This window comes from Hoplias malabaricus, chromosome X2 (assembly GCF_029633855.1).
Source record: "Hoplias malabaricus isolate fHopMal1 chromosome X2, fHopMal1.hap1, whole genome shotgun sequence".
Taxonomy (NCBI): Eukaryota; Metazoa; Chordata; class Actinopteri; order Characiformes; family Erythrinidae; genus Hoplias; species Hoplias malabaricus.
The window spans coordinates 38,394,820-38,416,482 of NC_089819.1; the positions used below are offsets into that span (position 1 = coordinate 38,394,820).

At 40.0% G+C, this 21,663-nt stretch overlaps 2 protein-coding genes across 2 annotated transcripts in view; one reads left to right on the forward strand and one right to left on the reverse strand.

Annotated features, from left to right (window-relative positions):
* LOC136676410 (parvalbumin-7) overlaps positions 1–21,663 on the reverse strand; it is a 50,015-nt gene that overhangs the window by 17,301 nt on the left and 11,051 nt on the right. The window lies entirely within an intron of this gene.
* The window catches only part of LOC136676409 (neutrophil cytosol factor 4-like), a 41,830-nt gene continuing 22,658 nt past the window's right edge, over positions 2,492–21,663 (forward strand). Inside the window, exons 1-6 of the mRNA XM_066653406.1 lie at positions 2,492–2,665; positions 2,961–3,045; positions 4,262–4,415; positions 10,786–10,856; positions 12,136–12,263; positions 16,138–16,186. Of these exons, the coding sequence (XP_066509503.1) occupies positions 2,634–2,665; positions 2,961–3,045; positions 4,262–4,415; positions 10,786–10,856; positions 12,136–12,263; positions 16,138–16,186 (519 nt within the window). The 5' untranslated portion in view covers positions 2,492–2,633. The remainder of the gene's footprint in view (positions 2,666–2,960; positions 3,046–4,261; positions 4,416–10,785; positions 10,857–12,135; positions 12,264–16,137; positions 16,187–21,663) is intronic.

A 21,663-nucleotide genomic window follows, 5' to 3' on the forward strand; every position in this document is an offset into this window, starting at 1 on the left:
TATCACCCATTTTCTTTAAAGGAAGTGTGTGTGTACAATCGCTACTTTCACTACTGCTTATTATAACATTCAAACATCTGCAGGAATGCAGGGGCGTTAAAAGCTCATCAGCCTATGTTTAAAGGTTGTCATGGAGAATTGGGGCAAACAGAAACCAGTGTCAGCAGCACAGGTGGTTAAGATGTCATGCAAAGAGGTTTGACATGAAATGCTTTGTCCCCTGAGACACTTAATTTTTCTTATCAGAATTGTTATTATGGTGTTGAATAGAACCACTTTGTTAACATCTCAAACACAGAAACAAACAGCAATTTAGATTAGAAAACCTGTAATTATCTTTTAATAGCCTTTATATGCAGGCCTGCCATGTTGGTTATGCTTTTGTGTCTCAGCAGGTATATGACCTACAATACAAATGCTATTCATATTGTTTACATTTTCTTCTTTACAGGTTGTTTATAATGTGCAATTTATGCTGTACTTTAGAACATAAGGGTATATATCGCTACAGAGGACACTCTTAGCTCCATTGTACTTGTTCTGTATATTAGTAATTTAAATAAGTAATAAACTGTTGCTTCGGCAAAATGTATACTGTTTGGCTTATTATATATACATATTATTAATGAAACACATTACATTTATTCATTCATTATCTGTAACCCTTATCCAGTTCAGGGTCACGGTGGGTCCAGAGCCTACCTGGAATCATTGGACGCAAGGCAGGAATACATGTTTGCACTCTCCAGTGTACGCGCCAGTCCTTCACAGAGCAACACACAGACACACACACACTCACACATTCACACCTACGGACATTTTTGTGTCACCAATCCACCTACCAACGTGTGTTTTTGGACTGTGGGAGGAAACCGGAGCACCCAGAGGAAACCCACACGGACACGGGGAGAACACACCAAACTCCTCACAGACAGTCACCCAGAGCAGGAATCAAACCCACAACCTCCAGGTCCCTGGAGCTGTGTGACTGCGACACTAACCTGCTGTGCCACCATGCCACCAACATTACATTTAACCCAATATATTTTACAATAGGATCTGAAGTGAAAGAATCTTATTGGTTTTAGGAAGTTTTCACGCTTATAGTTCGTTTGTGCTGATCTGATTCAATTCATGAGATTGTATACTTATATGTTTAATTAATAAGATTATTTTACTTCAGAGTTTATTGTAATTAATGAACAATTTTAAAGTACTGATTTACTATGAACTAAAAGACAGTCTCGTCTTCATTACATTTTCATACATCCAGTCAAAATGATATAGTATTAATTGCTTATATAGGACTCATATATGTCTTATACTTTAATAATAGTTTGTTAAATGTTATTGTTAATCTTTGTGAAATTATCTAATGTGATATTTATGTATAAAAAATTACTTTGATTCAAAAATTCATCTGTGATATGTTGAGGGAGAATGAAATGTAGTTTCTCCAGGACACTGTGCTAACATTAATTCTATCTGAAAGCAGAGCAAAGTAAGAATATAGAGACACAAAGATGTTAACGGTAAACAGTCAAAAAATCTAAATATGTTTATTTGATATCAGTGAATTTCCTACTGGATTTTCAGTGAAATCCACTATCTCCAGCTGTAAATTGTGAAAAAAAAAAAAAAAAAATTCCAGGAGCCTCAGGAGCAAACAGTGGTGGCCTTTAGTGACACAGATAATGTTCATTCATTCATTATCTGTAAGTGCTTATCCAGTTCAGGGTCGCAGTGGGTCCAGAGCCTACTTGGAATCATTGGGCGCAAGGCAGGAACAGACCCTGGAGTGGGCGCCAGTCCTTCACAGAGCAACACACTCTCTCACACATTTACTCTCACACTCACACCTACGGACATTTTTGAGTCGCCAATCCACCTACCAACGTGTGTTTTTTGACCGTGAAAGGAAACCCACGTGGACACGGGTAGAACACACCAACTCTTCACAGACAGTCACCTGGAGTGGGACTCTGGAGCCTGGAGCTGTGTGACTGCGACACCACCTGCTGTGCCACCATGCTGCCCAGCTAATGTTCAATGCAACTCAAAAAATCCCACAGTGCACTGCAAAAAAATAGTGTACAACCTATGTACAAGTTCCCTGTGCACTGTATAGTGAGTAATATAAGGAATCATGACTATGAAGCCATTGACTAGAAACGCATCCTCTTCAGACCTGAAACCATTTAAGAACCTTTTAAGAAATTGGGCATCAGTGCATTTGAAGCTAGTGCAGATTGTCCAAGAGGGATAATCTGCTCACAAATCAGAGCTCACAAATCCCCTGATCCAGGTCTAAGAATTATTTTATTCTGATACAGGCAGCTTTTCATTTGCCCGCCCGTTTTCCGACAAGCCCCCCCCCCCCCCCTTCTTGCGCTGGGATTGGCAGATATACGTCACTGAGTACTAAACAATGGAAATGCAAGCGCGGGGCAGTCCAGTCTTAGCCAATCAGAATGCGAGGGGTGGGACTTGACGGAATACGGGCGTGAAAAGTAACTTAACTTTCGCTTCCCCAAATATTTTGTTTCGCAAAAGAGAAAAGCTGATACCACCGGACCAAGGAGACTCGATTTTTTAGTCTTTTACTTTCCATTTAAGAGATTACTGTGTTCGCCATGGCGCTCCCAAGACAGCTGAGAGAGGAGAGGTGAGGAAAAATAAGTATAATTGTATATAGCTATATATATTTTTAGTTTGTTTGCGTAAAATTTAACGTTAAGTTTCAGGGTCGTCCCTCAGTTTGAATCAAAACACTAACGCTTATCCTTCGACGTTTTTAATTGAGTACCTGCGGAAATGTCGTTTCTCTTAGCCATTTTTTCCCTAAACTGTCGTTATTCTACTCCCGAAACGTGTGGACAGGACACTTAAGCCAGTATATTTATTTATTTATTTATTTTGCTTTCTGACTGCTTTGATTGACATTTGCTGCTTTTTCTCAGTGATTTTGAGCAGCTGCCGGATAATGTTCCAATCAGTGCCACCATCGCAGACATCGAGGAGAGAAGAGGATTTAACGTTTACTATGTGAGTCCAAGTTAAACAATACAGCATTTGTTTGAGAGAGAAAGGCTATTTCTTCTTTAAAACAAAAGCTTTTTATTTTATATGGAGAAACACCTAATCCGGACTAAACCCCTAACTCAGTTCCTAAGCCTAAACCTGGTTCTAATACTAAACGTCTACACTTTGAAATGAACTGTAACACTGCGAAATTAACGCATACAAAAATTGAATTAACCTGCAGTTCACCTTTAACGGTCTCGTTTAGGTTACAGTGTAACCAAACGATTGTAGACAACTGCTTGCCCAATATTTATTCTGAAATAATTATCTCTAATTATAAATAATCTCTAATTATCTAGTAAAGTTTGATATTATTTACTGTAACATTGTGAGATTTTAAAGGCACTGACAAGAGAATTAGCGATTTCAGGTACTGATGTTGGATCATTAATTATGGTTCTGGCCCTCATTTCAAAGGTATTGGCTGATGCTTCACTACTCCAGATACTTCCCCTCCCAATCCTGAGTTTATACAAGCTGTGTGCAACGCTGATCACTTGTCAGTAATGGGTGCATCTTAATATAGGTTAATTCACTCAGTATACCTTGTTGTATCAGATACATTTTCAATCCTCTAAAAATGAACTTTTAGAATGTTTACATTTTACCAATAAGGGTTACAAAGTAGTATTAGTCAGGGGAATTTATTTTGTTGTTATTTTATCTATGGTCCTTTTTTGTCCACAGGTAACTGTATGTCCCTGTGAACACAAAAGCATAAAAAGTGAAATGGCAAACTTTGGGGATGTCTATTGGATATAATAAGCTTTGGCAAGGGGAGTTTTTAATTGGTCTTTTCTAAAAACATGGAAATTCCCCTTTAATTGTTGCAGAAGATACGTATTTGATGTAAACTGGACCATCCACTTTTTTTTATTTTAATTAGGCCTAATGGCCCAATATTAAGCATCTTTGAATGTCTCTAGTTTATCAATGCTGGCTGAGTTATCGTGAGGCAACATCTTAAGCAAGTCTTTTTGAGATTTCTTAACTACTCAACATGATTTGAGACATGTGTGGAGCCATGCAGTTTCCCAAATATTAACCACTAAACTTCCCTTTACTTGGTAGGCTTGTAGCTTTAGTGCAGAACTAAAGAAGAAAACTTTTTCTGTGTCCTTGAATCATCTGTCTGTCTCTTTCATTCTCTCTATCTATTGCTCTCTTTCTCTCATAGAGGTTTGTGATCGAAGTGAAGACAAAAGGAGGCAGTAAGTATCTGATCTACCGCAGATACAGACAGTTCTTTGCTCTGCATCAGAGCTTGGAGCAGAAGTTCTTGTCTGAAACTCAGTCAGGCTCCTACACCTGCATCCTGCCCACACTGCCTGGTCAGTATCTCTTGGCTCTTTTTTTCAATTATTATTCGTAATTCCAGAAAGGCTTGAATCAGACTGAATCAGATTAAAATTAGAGCTGAAACCTGCAGGAAGACAGTATGAATGAATGAACCTGACATCTCTCCGTCCTACAAAAGTCTGCAGCCCCTTTACTCTTTATCTGTCTGTTCGCTGTGTGTTCATGTACTGTCCCTTTAAAACCACACTACCATGCTACCAAGCTGTAGTTATTCTGCCCCTATCTGCCACATGGAAACAACATAAATGGCGAGGCCAATCAAGCGACTCAAGCAGCTCATACCAAAGAAAAATTCAGCGTCTGTGGTTTGGATGTGATGTGTTTTGACTATAATTAAAATGACAGTGCTCAAAAAACAAGAAAAGAACAAGCTCCCAGCAACATTACAAAAGTATCCCATATTTAATATTGGGGATATATTTACAATACAAGCCTTGCTACTGAAATATAAGGGTCAAAAATATACAAAAACAAAATAACCATTCAATAATCGTAATCATGGTAAAATTTACAAATAATTGTGATATTGATTTGCGCTCATATCACCCAGCACTAGCTCTAACCTACAAATAGTACTAAACATAGTGGTGTAAGGTTCATGTAACTTTATATAATGCTTTTGCAACAATTATGTCACGCCCTCATCCTGTCAGGTCTGTTTTCCCCGCCATGTGCTTTATCTGCACATGGCTTTGTCTGTTATTGTCCTTGTCTCCGCCCTTGTCCCGCCTTTGTTCCGCTGCCTCGTCTGTGTCATTTGTTAACCTGCCCCCTCGTTAGCTGTCCAGGTGTATCGTGTCTGTGTTTAGTATTTAAGTCCCCTTGTATCTCTTCCTGTTATTGGTCATTTGTTGTTTTGCTCTTTCCTAGTCTAGTCAAGTCGTTTCGTTTCTTCCTTTTTCCTAGTCATGTCGTGTTGTTTCTTCCTTTTTCCTAGTCATGTCGTGTTGTTTTCTTCCTTCTCCGTGTCAAGTCGTTTTGTTTAAATTCCTACTCTTGTTGTTTGCCCTTAAGTCCGTTTGTTTGTTTTGTTTCTTTGTTTTGATATATTAAAATCACTGTGTTTTAGCAAGTGCGTGCGCCCCGTGATTCGTGACAAATTATCTGAATTCACTGATTAAAAATAGGCTAATATCTACTACATTTTACATCTGCATACAAAAAAACTCCTGTGTTTTATTGGGTTTAGTCTCTGAAGCTCTAAAATAAACATTTAATGCTTTCCTCATCCATTACATTCTGCCTTTCTGTGCCAAGCAGAATGTCCAATTGAATCTGTCAGGATACAGGGGTCATTTATAATGTGCTATCTGAGTGTTCTGCATTGGATAGTGAAGGTCTTTCTGTTTGCCAACATCAATTCATCTTTGCCTGATGTCCTGTACTGTCACACCACTGAATACACAGTAATCTAAGAGTACTGACTATGTTCATGTGACTAAAGTCTCTTGTAAAAGAGTTTGGGCTAAAGTGAATCTCTACCTTACAAAGGGTAGAGATTATGTGGTTCTACTTTTGTGACCAATATTATAAATCGAGTCTCAGGTTTTTAAAATTTGTTTAGCTATAAGCTAATTTAGATGAAGTGATGAAGAAGCTCTCAGAATCCTGAAACATTTAGTCTTGTATTTCCAGTTCTAATTAAATTCACATCTCCAGATTAAATAAACTGAAATGTAAGATAAACATTTTTCACCAATTATTTTTCCTACACAATGTGTGTCCATGTTAATATCTAGCTTTCATAAAGCTGGCAAATTATGAATGCACAAGTGTAACTGTTGCCAAGGGCTTAGGAGTGAGTTTGATATTGGGCGGAACATATTTGCAGAGTAAAAGCCCACCCCATACCCAAAACATTAGCTAGCTATACGCAGATTCCTATGTAGATACAGAAGTAAAATACTGCATTCCTGCTCCTAAAGTGCAATATGACTGCTGTGAGGAATTTCTACTTTATGATAGTTATTTAAAACTAAGGGATAAAAGATTCTCATGTTCACCACATCAGATTCCAGCATTTGCAACTGATGAATGCAAAGAGTCTGTAAGCAATACATTTATTTTCACATTTAGTGAGTGAGAAATCAGAGATATGTTCCCTGCCACTAAGGTCGCAGAACTTTATATCCACTTGAAAACAACTCTGCAAAAAGACACAAGAAGCTCATAAGAAACTAAGCATACTGCATTATTTCTGTTTATTGATCTGGGTTTATTCCATTACATTCATGAGTCAATTTTAAAACCTCACCTCACACCCTGCTGCTTCTTCTCCTGTCTCTTCTAATTCTGCATTAGGGTTCTTCTGATAAAATATCTGATATTTCAGACAAAGCAGTACTGGACAACTTTTCCATCACTAATCCATTTTGGACCTCACCTCACTCCCTTTCTCTATCACTCCTTCATCTGCCACTCTTCTGTCTGCACCAGCATTCTCCTAATAATACAATACATGATATTTAAAATAATGTCAAACTAGGCTAGGGTTAAAGACTGATTATGATGTGATCTTATCCTTGTGTGTAAAGCCTGTTTTCACTAACACTAACGCAACTAAAGTTGTGTCCTGTGGTTTGTTTTTTTTTTTTTTTTTTTTGGCATTATGCTGAAATCAGATTACAAAACAATTTCTTAACATGGACATAGTTTGAGCTTGACAGAATTACCAAGTTAGACAAACATGTGTCCAACCATGGAACTTTACATACTACAGTACAGAAAGCACTGTTAAGGGTGATATGTATATACAATTCCATGATTCAGTGCAGCAGTTTGGGACACAGCCAGAGACTAACGTTAACTTGTTTAGAGTGATTACTGAATACAGCTATATTAACGTTCACTAACACCTCGTGTTTTTCCCTAACAAGACATTATACAAGCCAATTTTATAACTTTAATTAGCCCTCATTTTTTATTGTGTTCTTGTGATCTCTAGCCCAGAGCTGCTAAAAACTAACTTTATAAACCAGACTCTGACAGTGAATCAAAGGCCAGTGAAGCTTATGATTGGAGCAACTTTATATTTGATTGTAATATGCAGATCGGTACTGAAATATCGATACCTCTGATACCAGATCTTTATTCTCTGAAATCAATTATCTTATCAAAATATCAATAATTCATCTTTTGGGGTAATGTGTATCAGGAACACAGTGGAAAGTAACTAAATTATTGAGAGCTTGTCTAAATGATACATGGTTGGTGGGAACTACTTTTTCTTTCGCCTGGGTAAGTGCGTAATGTGTAAGAGCAGCGGCATGCTACTCAGTCACTCAGTCTGTAGACAGATGCAATGGCAGAGTGTAAACGGAGCATGTGCTTAGGAAATAAGTAATGAAATAAAGCTATTCTTCAAAAAATAGCTGCATAAGTTCGACTTGGAGTACTATTTGTACAACCGAGATAATCTCACAGAGGCAAAAAGCCTATATTTTTTTCAGATAAGGTTTCCTAAAAAACTGATCATTAAATACACTAATTTTAGATTTACCAGACACCTTAGTTGTATTTGCACAAATTATCAGTATTGGATTGGTATCTCTGATAACAGCCTGAATTTTACTCAGTATCAGATCGGAAAAATTGTCGTATCGAAGATCACTAATATTTGAACAGGCTCCTTAACCTCTGTGGTGCACATTCAAAATAAATGTTTAAGAAAAATTATATTTTTTTCTCTCCGCGGACCGAATACAGCTGTTTTCATTTTTGCAGAGAAATTGTAGATCATTAAATATCTGATATACCAAACGTTCTTGAAAACAAACCAGCATGCAACTATCCATGGGTTGCAGTCATAAGATTATTATTTATTTATTTATTTATTTATTTATTTATTTATTTCCATGGAAGCGATATTGTGGTTTGATTGTGTAGTTTCAGAGTGCATCACTGAGGTAAACAGAAGCGAGAGATCTTTATTTTATTCACAGCTCCTGCCTCTTTGCATAAGGGGCATAAAGGATAATAAAAATGCTAATGTGACTAACAGAATATAACGGTCTTATTCTCTAAATTATGCAACACAGTGGGATTCTTTATGCCCCTTGCCATAGCAGAGCATGTTAGACTCCAATGCGTTTCTCTGTTCATGATTGAATCTGAGTGAATTATTCATACACTGACCATACACTCTTAAAAATAAAGGTGCTACAAATGGTTTTTTAAGTGATGCCATAGAAGAATCACTTTTGGTTCCATAAAGTACCACATTTGTTTAAAAGACGTGCGAATCATGGGGTGTAGGGTAACGCTTAACGGCACAAAGCTCACTGGTGGATGGATGAAGAATGTTATCAATTAGCTTAGTTTTTAGCATTGGACATTGATTCTGGTAATATGTGCTTTACTGTCGGTTGCTGTGGTTATAATGGCTAGTGTACCACCACTTTATGGTTATAATAACACGGTCCAGTGTGTATTAATGGAGATATATGGGTTTTATTATGTAGGCAACTTTATTTTAATCAATTACACACCTTCCCCCAGCTCAAAATCAGCCAGAGCCCCAGAGCTGTTCGCTACTTTTGTAAACATCACTCAATGAGTGTGTGAGTAAGTAAAAGAGAGAGTGAGAGATGTGTGTGTTTGTCTGTGAGAGAGAGACAGGTAGAGCCTGTGCTAGTTCTGTTTGTGAGTGAGCCAGTCATGTTTAAGTGAGTGAGTGAGCAAGCGAGGGCAAGAGAGATGTGTGAGAGGCTTGATTTCACAACAGTACTGTTAACGTGAATTACACACAGTAGCAGGTAGGGGGTGCTCAGAAGAAAAAAAATGCCAGTTGTAACCAATTGATTCCTTTAAGGAACCACAAGTGGTTCTTCTATGGCATAATTTCTCTGTCGAATTTGCATCTAATTACAGTCTGGGTGCAATATTATTAGTTTTATTAACTGTGATGAGCACTACGTAGGGAGTATGGCACTTTTTGGAACACATCTGTGCTCCTCTGTACTAACTGACACAGATGAACAGAGCTGTTAACAAACGTGTCACGTGGATAAACAAACGTGATGTGGAAAAAACTAAAAACGTTGACATTCATTCATTCATTGTCTGAAACCACTTAACCAGTTCAGGGTCGCTGTGGGGGAGCCAGTCCCTCGCAGGGTGACACACACTCACACATTTACTCACACACTTACATCTATGGGCACTTTTGAGTCGCCAATTCACCTACCAGCGTGTGTTTTTGGACTGCGGGAGGAAATCTGAGCACCCGGAGGAAACCCACGCGAACACAGGGAGAACACCTCAAACTCCCCACAGACAGTCAACCGGAGCAGGACTTGAACCCACAACCTCTTGGTCCGGTCCCTGGAGCTGTGTGACTGTGGCACTTGTTGAGAGAAACAATAAAACTATTTAGACATCAGTTTTTATTTGCGTTGTGTGTTAGAGTAGAGAGTAGGTACTCAATGTGGCTGCTACTATACAGTGACACCAGCTGCAACCCATGGATACTTCATGTAATGCTGCTTTTATATACTGAAGGAAGACATTGAAAGGCAAGTTTAATGGTTTCATTGCGGCTATGATGAAAAATTCACTCACTGTTAGTGGCAATGCTTTGCAGTGCGTGTCACTGTTGGCCATGTAAATGCAGCATTAATTCAACTGAATTGAACATGGAGCCCTGTGACCTGTGTTCGGCAGTGTGATTATGAGTCCAGATATCTAGCTTGCAAATTAGCACCAAAAGACTGATTGCAACACCCTGAATGATAATAGATAATGTTCTACACTGAGAGAATACAATATGTAGTATAATTAGAATGGAGCACATTAGTGGCATAATTGACGAAGCGGGTGAAGATTGTTTGATCTGAGCAGAGTAATGTTGAAACAAGTTAATGGCCCTACATCTGTCCTACACCATCTCTCTCTCTCATTCTCCTTTAAACCTCTCTGGTGTTAAATATAGAACCCTGGAGCATAATTAGGTTTATGGAGCCCATCAGCCAAGTCCATTAGCAAAAAGCAAGTGAGAAAGAGAGACAGATTGAGATGATGGCAGATTCGTTAACATGAAGCTGAATCTAGGTCTGAATGATTGACCTTATGAGCATTCAATGGTCACTTTTTCAGAGCTCCGCAAGCATTTTTCAAATATGTTGTAGGAAATTTGGCACCCTTCAAATGGTTATTCAAACAGGTTTAGGTAAACACATCAACTGTATTACAATTTACTGCAAATCCTGGTGTGCAAATTCATTCAGACACAAAAGTTATTATCCAAGCCACAGGAAAAGATTTAATTGTTTTTTTCTATTTAATACAGCATTTAATTTCTCATCACTTTTGTAATTATTTTGTTCATGTTTGTTTGTCCTTTAGGGAAAGTGTTTATGGGCAACAAGCAGGAAATTGCAGAGAACAGAATCCCAGAGCTCAACACGTATATGAAGGTGAATTTTGTTGAATCATTTTTAGGCTGGAGAACAGTCATTGGACCATTTTTTGGTAAATTTCCTAAGAAGCCTTATATGACATTTGAAAGATACAGTGGTATGCAGAAGTATTTTTATTATCTGTTCTTTTAGTATTTTTCTCACATTTTAGTATATAGGTTTAAACTCAAAACAAATGTGACACATATTAAAGATAAAGAATAATAAATAGATGTGTCTTTGATTGAATTTGTATGTTAGTAATGTATATGATACAGCTGTAAACAAAAAAGCTCACAAACAAAAAAGATTTTATTATAACATATGCTGGTTCTTTGATGATGTACAACAGGTTACGTGCACAATCCCATGTGCATGGAATGCCTTTTGGACTCTTTAGTGACTGTTTTAGTGACATAACTAAATTTGCATTCACATTTACCAGCAATATTGCGTTTAACAGCCAAAAACCCCACAGTTCCTCTTTTTCCAGACTCACTTCTCCTTTGTCAGATTTTTACTCACTCACTCTCTCCCACACATCTGGGCTCATTTCAGAGTATTCATTCAGTGAGCTCAGTGAGACTCATCAAGATAAGAAGCAATTGTATTGATTATATTGACCACAAATGCATTCAGATGTACGTTTAGTTATACTTACCCTTCATACTTGCCTTGTGTATTATTGATTTCCCCAAAACATGATTTATTAATTAAATAAATAGCCATAAAATATTTTATCACCCAGAACATATAAAACTCTAACATATAAAAAATCTAACATAAATCCATGGAGTGGTGCTGTTGTGTCAGACATTAATGGTGGCTCCCTGCTTCTAACATATTTAGTTGTGTTTTTTAAGAGGAAAAACAGCTTCTTTCATAGATACCCTGACATGTGGATGAGGCTGGAGGGAAGTAGCTGTGGCCCTGTTATTCATACAAGTTATCCAGTGATGTAACCAGCTCCTAATCTCTTTAGCTGTGCTCCCAAGTTCATTTTTCAATTCTGTGTACTAAAACCTGAGAAATCTGATTTTATGTATTTGAGCTGTTGGCCACAGCCACATCATGTGGAGTTTTCACTGTAACTGCGTTCTCTAACTCGGCTTGCATTGCCTAAACCAAGTATGCCTCAAACGTTCTTTGAACACACTGAAACATAATTTAGAATATAATCAGGAGGCTACTTAACTGGATATTCTGACAATCCCACTTTGTGTAGGGGCAATTAAGTCATCATATTGTACAAGCCTTCCCCACACTGTCTGTTTGGTTTTATTTCTCCTTTTATTAGAAGTTGCTGTGTTTGCCTACCTGGGTGCTGCTGGATGATTTGATCCGGATGTTTTTTTATCAGACGGAATCTGACAGCTTGCAGGTGCCCAAAGCCCTCCGGCGTCTCCGGCCCCCCACACGGAGAATGTAAGAACATTACTCCACACATTTTCTGTTTTCATTTTCTGCTTTTGCTAAACAGACATTTACAGAAACATTTTTAGCCAGCCAAGTTAACATTAGTTTGTACCATAAGCTACATTGAATGGGATTTTTGTCAACATTCTGTAAAAACTGTCCCACCCATCACCAGTAGATACTAGGAATTAGAGATGCATGAATACCGATACCGTGTTAATTTACTCGTACTTGTAATCGCAAACGACGCTCCAATACCAACATCAGATACTTTGTGCCTAGTACACATTGCTGCGCTAATGAGCAGACAACTCAAAATGATGGCGTCCTCTAATTACCTCGCAGTCTGTGATGGCAACCCAAGCAAAGCGGACTAAAGAGAGAACCCAAGAGCAGTGGGTATGCTGCACTGTTTTGACTGTCCTCAAACAAGGTGGATTTTTCTTCACTGAAAGTGTAATTTCCTCCCAGGAAATGTTTTCCCTTTTTTGACAGCACTGTTCGTTGCCTGACATGTTTTTTCCTCAAACGAAATTATTTTCTCCACTCGCTAATTTTGAATTGGATCCAATGCCAGGCTGCTGCTTTTATATAAACACTCCCAAATGCAGAACTTCCCAGCCATTATCTTATATCGGAAACTGTCTTACCATAGATGCGCAACACTTTCCAAAACATATCAAGAGCTTGTTACTAATATATATATATATATATACTTTATTGATCTAGAGGGAAATTCAAATTATTGGTGGTGTAATGTGGGAAAATGATATAACTGAAATGAACAATAACGTTTAATGTTAATATTACACAATGCCCCTGATTGCTTAATTCTAAGTAAGTATCTGCATCTGTTTCAGCTATTACAAAAATACACATACTTGTACTCATACTCAGTTGGAAAAAATGGTATTTATGCATCCCTATTAGGAATGCAAAAATTGGCAATTTGTTTTAATTGATGATAATCAGTGATTAGCCCTAACTGTAAAAAGTCCAGATCTAAAACTTTACAGCTCTATAAATATTAAGTCAGACCAACTTCGAATTTTAAGTTAACATTTTGGATAGCTTTTTTTTTTCTTTTTTTCTCAAATTAGTTATGTCAACTGTTCTTTCATTTTAGTTAAGTTTACTATACATAATGCTGGCTTTACATCAAAGAAATTTTCAAATTATTTCAATTTTAGCCTGTTCCTGTCATCTTGACCATTTGGTGTAAAGTGGTCAAGACCACCTTAAGTCAGTTTTTTGTTGTTGTTTTGATTTTCAGGAAACTATGTAATATCATAGATCTTAGGCCTTGACTCATGCAAATAGTGACCTCTTAGGCCCCCAGTTTTTGCAAAATCATATCCTATGACTAAAAACTCATGATGTGAGAGGGAGTCAGACTTTTATTATCAGAGTCTTTTCCATCTGTTCTAGTGTAACACCTTATGTAACCCCTTTTTTACAAGTTAATTAAGTTCCCTGGGATTTTAGTCAAAACAATAATAGGATCAAAGACACCTTTCTCTGCCTCTGTAAACAGTCCTATTCAGAATGACCGGTTTCAGCACCTGTTCTGAGAATGAGCCACAGTTGATATTAGTATGAGATCCCAGGAGTGAGCTGCAAGGCACCGAAGCTTTGGTTTTTAGTAATTTTCACTCTTGTTTTAACCATATTTAATGTGTACTGTTATTTTTTTCCTCTACTTATTGCTTGTTTTGCTCTATTTAACCTTGTCTATGAGCTTTTACAAAATATGGATCTAGTGCTGTCATAAGTTTCTGTATGCTTACTAAAAAGCAGAACAAAATCTGAATGACTTGTTTTATTCTGGTTTTTTTATGACTTAGACACCCCACAGAATACTGGGTTATCTTATTTCACAGTTTGGCTATTAAATATTCCACAACCACCATGTCAGTGTCATTGCAGCGGAAGGAATGATCCACCACCCAAATCATATCTGCTTTGTTGGGGTCCTTTTGAAATTCTGACCTTTAGAAGAACAGACAGAAAGGAGTCAAACAAAGTAAGCAGGGCATCTGTGTATTCAGTGTAGTGTAGAAACAAGAAGGTGTAGTTCATTTAGACAACGGTGAGAACTCCAAAAGATGAAAAGCACAAACCAAGATGAGTTTATTGTCCTATTCCTGCTCCAGGAGGTGGGTAACTCTGGCTTATTTTTGCTGTTTCGGATTATTTAATGTGGAAAGTCACCACATTCAGGAGACTGCTAACTACCAAAAAGAGTTACAAAACGAATCAACTTAAGTAACAAGGTAATTCAAACAGTGTATGAAAACTTACAGACAAGTTAAACTTAAGCAATATTTGTAAATCCCACAATCCCACCCCTCGCCAAACATATTGTTCAATTCGGCACCCACACATGCTTTTTAAGTCTCTAAGTTGAGCTTAATTTTGTTTCAGCCCTCATAATCTGAAGGTGCTTATATGTTACATGGAAATGCATTATTTATTTATATATTTATTTATTAAATGCCAGTCCATTGCAGGTGTGTTCAAATTTAAAATTAACATACATCAGAGAAGGGTGGCACAGTGATGCTACCAGTAGTGACAATGTTCTGCTGTTGTGGTTTTGAGTCCCACCTCAGGTCACCGTCTGTGGAGTTTGGTGTGTTCTCCCTGTGTTTGTATGGGTTTCTTCCAGGAGTCTCAGTTTCTTCCCACAATCTAAAATCGCACGTTTGTAGGTTAATTAACTGGTCAATAAGGTGTAAGCACATCAGAGAAAGGACCACTTTATATGGCCGCTGCTTAAAACTATTTACTAACTAGTCACAGCTGCTCAGCAAACCAAATGTTCAATAATTAATTAATAAGGACTTTTGTATAAGGATGCACCAATACCACTTTTTCCCTTCCGATACCAATATTTCATGTTCAAGTATCTGCTGATACTGAGTACTGATACCAACTCTTAATTACCAGATAGGTGCCTATAAATCCAGATATTTGTATTGCTCTACTTACAAATTTTATTTTGTTAAAGCAGTGTTCTGTATCACTCATAAGATATAATAAGCATTAATGAACAGCATTTACTTTTTATTAACTGCACATTAAAAATTTTAAAGTTTCAGAGCCATGAAAAAAGAATTATTTCCACAATGTAACAATGTAACAAGTACAAGTACAAATAGTAAGACATAGTCTAGCCTGATTGAATAGCTTTTTAAACTGATATGAGGATATTTGTCACGACTGTGAAATGCACTTTAAGGACTGCTGATGACCTGTGTTAGCATGCTTCTTTGTGGTTGCTTGAATCAAGTCACTGTTCTTTGGCTATTCGAGTTTCATCTAGCGCCATGCTTGCGCTTCAGTACCTGCTTCATGGGGTGTGTACCAAAAAGTGCCCTGTGTACTACATGTAGGGAATAGTGAGTAGTGGGCCATTTCAAACACATATATGGTATCAGTGCTCTCTGTAGCCAATACCGATACTGTGTTTAGATGCCTATCGGAGCCGATACCGATACTGTGTTAAGATGCCTGTATCAGTGCCAATACTGGTGCAACACTACTTTTGTACATAATAGAACTGGTAATATATGGCAATAAAATATGATTTCATAAATCAGAAAACAGGACTTACAGCTAAAAAGGCAGTGGGCAGTGTGTCCAAGTCAAAGCATTAAAGTGTCTGTAGGAGAGAGTCAGACAGATTTACATAATCAAACCCCCACACCAACACAAAATACACTATCATTGTGTTCTCTGTATGTACTTAATTTAGGTTACATATACTTTCTCTCTCTCTCTCTGTTACCTTCTCTTTTTGTCTTACTCTGTCTTGCACTGTATTACTGCTTTCCAACTCTCACTTACTTCTCTCTCTCTGTGTTTCTCTCTCACTTTCCAGAAAAACAGAGAAGCCCAAAACGGACCTTCTCTCATCCCCCAGAGCGGAGGTACAGTAATTGTTTCCTTGGTAACCCTTTCTCTTTGAGCCCCCACACACACGCGTTTATGCCAAAACTCTCAAAACAGCTCCAACATGTGGTCGGAGGGTTACGACACACAAACCTACACTTTTTCTGGAAGTAGGTGCAATCGTAGAGCAAAAGTAGAACAGCCAAGCTCCCACACACACACACACACACACACACACAAATATATTCATATATGAATCTGACTCTGCAGCAGATCAGCTCCAGCTCGTGATTTCTAAGCTCCAGCATGAGATTGAAGGGTTACGACACACAAACCTACACTTAACTTCATGGAAAAAAGTACAGGGGCACTCCCACACAAATTCTCTCTCTCTGTGTTACACACACACTACCACACACAAACAAGGAGGAGTTGGAGTGCCTTATAGGATGAACGATGACTTCTTTGCAAGCTGTTAACCTGCTGAAAGCCAATGTGTATGTTCTTCTTAGTGGACATGTTTGATTGGGAGTCCTTGGGTAGAAGTCTTAACTCTTAATTCTACATTTGCCTTTAAAAGTATAAGTTAACAATAACAAATATAAAGGTTTTGGAATTATGTAAAACATGTGGTCAGTAGCAAATTAAAAGCTGACTTCAGACCCATTTGGTTGAGAAGTCCATCCATCCATCCATTATCTGTAACCGCTTATCCAATTTAGGGTCGCGGGGGGTCCAGAGCCTACCTGGAATCATCGGGCGCAAGGCAGGAATACCCCCTGGAGGGGACGCCAGTCCTTCACAGGGCAACACAGACACACACACACATTCACATTCACTCACACACTCACACCTACGGACACTTTCGAGTCGCCAATCCACCTGCAACGTGTGTTTTTGGACTGTGGGAGGAAACCGGAGCACCCGGAGGAAACCCACGCGGACACGGGGAGAACACACCAACTCCTCACAGACAGTCACCCGGAGCGGGAATCGAACCCACAACCTCCAGGCCCCTGGAGCTGTGTGACTGCGACACTACCTGCTGCGCCACCGTGCCGCCCCTGGTTGAGAAGTGTTGTGTTTAAAAGGTGCTGTGGCTGTGCGCTGGTGGTAGATTTAAAATAGCACCTAAAAGACAAACACTAAATTCAAACAAGTAGAGACAGCAGCTCATAGTCTCATTAACAAAAACTTCCATGAGTCCATGTGGTTTATCAGATAAAATGAGAGACCTTAGACATTGCAAATTACAGGCTTTATTAGAGTGTCTCGTAGAGCGCCCAGTGTATAAAATCACTTCCTTCATCTGCAGTTCACACACTGACCTGACATCATCTGCAAACCACCTACTTCTTTATATGGCATAATTCATAGAATGTCTATTCTGCATAATGCAGCGTTATATGTTTTTGTTTTCATCCCTAGCAGGAGTATTCATATTTGTGGCAAAATGTCACAAGTTTTTAAACAGTTGTAGCAGCATTAAGTTTTCTCATCGAGAAAAGCAGCTTGGGCCCTTTTTTTTCTATGGTGATGATGCCAACAGCAGACTAAAAACAATGGTTTACGATGATCTATGCATTTCCAAACATAAGGCATTTGGTACCGTAAGTGCAATATGTAACAATATAATCAGTGGGCTGGTGATGTAATCTTTCTGTCATTGTCGTCGACCCCATCTCACACACACAGTGTCTTTCTCGTTTTCTATTTTGGAGGAGTGTCACACTTTTCTCCAAACCCCAGCTTTCTGGGTCACAAGGTCACACTATCATTAGATCCTGCCCTGCTCTACTTCCTTTAATAATTTCTTTATTCATCTTTGTCCCTCCCTTTCTCTCTCCTTCCTTTGCCCCCCCAATCAATGTTTTCATCTCTCTATATCACATACATTTCTCTTAATGTCTTGTTCCTCTTTGTCTCTCTTCCCTTTCTGCCCATCTCTCACTCTTTTTTTTCTTGCGTATCTCTTTAGTTATGCAGATTTGTGGTGTTGAAAGTGTCTTAGAGGAGAGTAAAAGTAGCAAATGCATATCAGCTGACCATATGATGACAATCATTATATGATGATTTTACTGCCAAGGTGCCAAGAAATGTCTTAAATGTACCTTATCAAGATTGTAAACATTTTATTGTTATCACGGTATTACCCAAGCCCAATACAGCAGTACAAACTTAAAAAAAATACAGTGTGAAAGGTCCTTTCAACCATGCAGAGTAACCAAAACATCTTCTGGAGTTTACCTGGCTGAGCTGTATGTGTGATTGTGAACACCCACAACGTTGGTCCCAAACTTTAAGCAGGTTTTATCCTCCTGTCGCCATAGTTAAATTCCCAGTTAGTCATTGGCAGCACGTGCACTCATGGCACAGATGCTGCCCCATGCTTAAAACATGCAGAGAATTTCCTGCTGCAAGAAGGTGTCTGACACAGATCTTTCGCTATGTGCTACATGTGTGAAAATACCAATCCAGGACATCTCCTGATTCACTAGAGTTCATACATGAAAAGGGCTTTTACACTAGACAAATTTTAGCCTGATTTTAACCATGATTTCCAATCAGGAAGACTCTGGTGCAGTCGTAGCACATCAAATATGTTGGATTTAAAAAAATGTATTTGACCCGGCTTTGGATATTATCACATGGTGTAAACTCTTTACCAACTCAAGTCTGAATGAGTCCCATCAACAACCAATGAGAACAGAGGACAGAAAGTAAACAGTGTGTACAGTGGAGGATGCACATGTACCCAAATACAGAGTATTACGCATAAGAGAAAAAACCCAGTGTGCCACAGAACATCTATTCTAGTTTTCTATTCCACATGAAATGACACAGCACTGTGGAGCTCACCACTGCTACCTCTAATGTTTCTAAACTATGTAAGTTGGAACCTAGCCTCGATTGTGTGCTATTCTGCTTATCTCCAGCTCCCTCTGCAGTGAGTAGAGACTGTGCTGATCATGTTTTCCCATACACAGCCCAATGATATTTTTACAGGTTTTTTCTTGGTAGTGAAAAGGAAAGACACACACACACACACACACACACACACTGATCAGCTGAGGTTAGGTTTATTCCTCAAGGGCAGTTCAGGTGTGGATGTTCAGGAAGGAGAAAGTGATGTTCCTCCACTGAACCCAATTTTTAAACCAATGACTATTCAAATATATGTGGGAGTGAGAGAAAGTGGATGTATGTGACAGAATATGAATAAGGTGCATTGCTCTGGCATTAGCATTAATTTGTATACACTGACGTTGACATACTAAAACACAAAACTCACATAAACAGGCACACAGATGTAGCCTGAGGACACAGGAAAGGTGTGGGTATTGAAGTAAGTGTGTGTGTGAGATTGAGTTAAAGGGGCTGTGTAGAGGATGAATGAATGCTAGCTGAGGACATTAGTCTTACTGAGGGAGAACAGGACAGCATGATTCAAACCACTCTTACACCAGTGCCCACTATAAAGATAACATATAAAAAACGCTGCTTCATCTGTGCATGTTGGGAGGGTGAGAAATGAATGTGTGATGAAATATTGCTCTTATTTTGGCCTCAGATTCCTTATTTTGGGCACCAGTCCTTCACAGGGCAACACACACACTGTCACGCCCTCGTCCTGTCAGGTTTGTTGTCCCAGCCATGTGCTTTATTTGCACATGGCTTTCTCTGTTATTGTCCTTGTCTCCGCCCTTATCCCGCCTTTGTTCCGCCTCCTCGTCTGTGTCATGTGTTAACCCGTCCTCCTCGTTATCTGTCCAGGTGCGTCTCGTCTATGTTGTGTATTTAAGTCACCCTCCATCACTTTCTGTTGTCGTTCATTTGTACTGTTGGTTCCCTAGTCATGTCGTGTCTTTTGCTATGTACCCAGTCTTGTTGTTTTCCTCTGTCCAAGTTAAAGTCTAGTCGAGTCATGTCGTTTTGTTTAGTTTCCCAGTCGTGTTGTTTCACCTTTGTTTGTTCCTGTTCATGTCCTGTTGTTTCTCTCCCTTCCAAGTCTTGTCGTTTAGTTTAAATTTCTAGTATTGTTGTTTCCTCTGTTGTCTGTCTTTGTTTTGGTATATCTTTTGTTAAATTAAATCTCACCGTGTTTTAGCAAGTGCGTCCGCCTCTGTCAGTCCGCCCCGTGATCCGTGACAGATTGAACGACCCATACATGGACGCAGCTAACACGAACCACTACATGGATGCAGTTAGCCCGGACTATTATTTCAAGGGGTGTGCCCGCCTCTCCTGTCTCCTTGAGCGCGGCGCCCGCCTCTCCTGTCTCCGTGAGCGCGGCGCTTCCAGCCGCTCCTGCCTCCATGGACGTCGTCGCAGGTCCCCCTGCCTCAGTGGACATCGTCGCAGGTCCCCCTGCCTCAGTGGACATCGTCGCAGGTCCCCCTGCCTCAGTGGACATCGTCGCAGGTCCCCCTGCCTCAGTGGACATCGTCGCAGGCTCCCCTGCCTCAGTGGACATCGTCGCAGGTCCCCCAGCCTCCGTGGACGTCGTCGCAGGCTCCCCTGCCTCTGTGGACGTCGTCGCAGGCTCCCCTGCCTCTGTGGACGTCGTCGCAGGCTCCCCTGCCTCCGTGGACGTCATCGCAGGCTCCCCTGCCTCCGTGGACGTCATCGCAGGCTCCCCTGCCTCAGTGGACGTCGCTGCAGGGCCTCCTGTTTCCGTGAAGGCGGCATCCTCAGCCGCTTCTGTCCCAGTGAAGGAGGCTTCCAAGACCGCTTCTGCCCCTGTGACTGTGGCTACGGCCGTTTCTGCACCCGTGACTGTGGCTACGGCTGTTTCTGCCCCTGTGACTGTGGCTACGGCCGTTTCTGCTCCTGTGACTGTGGCTTCAGCCGCTCCTGGTCATGCCCGTAGGACTTCGGGGCTGATCCCTAGAGTTGTGCCCGGGCTGGCTTCTCAGACTTCCCCTCAGACATTCCCCTCTGCCAGTCCTGGGCACCCCCCTGTTATATTGGTTCCCCTGTCTGTCCCTGTCCTGATTCCTGTCTCTGTCCTTGTCCATGTACCCGTGTCTGTCTTTGTCTCTGTCCCTGTCCCTCTTACTGTATTCATGTCTGTCCCCGTAAACGTCTTGGTCCCTGTTCCCCTGCCTAGTCCCTTCCAGTCCCCTGTTAGTCCTGTCCAGGCCCCCTTTCAACCCTCCGTCTTGTCTCAAGTCCCGTCTCCGGTCCAGTCTCCATTTCAACCCCCTGTCTTGTCTAAAGTCCAGTCTCCCCTTTCAACCCTCTGTCCTGTCTCAAGTCCTGTCACCTGTCCCGTCTTCTTTCCAGTCCCTGTTCCCATCCAGTGTCATGTCTAATGTCTCGTGTGTCCACTCCCGTCCAGTCTAGTCCTTTCCAGTCTCTTGTTGCCCCCCTTTGTCAGTCTCATGTCATGTCCCCAGTCCCATCTCATAGATCCAGTCGTGTCAGGTTCCCAGCTCCATTTCCTGTGTCTGTTCCCGTCTTGTCCTGAGTCCTGTCTCCTAATGGTTCCTTGTCTTGTCCTAGTCTGTCTTGT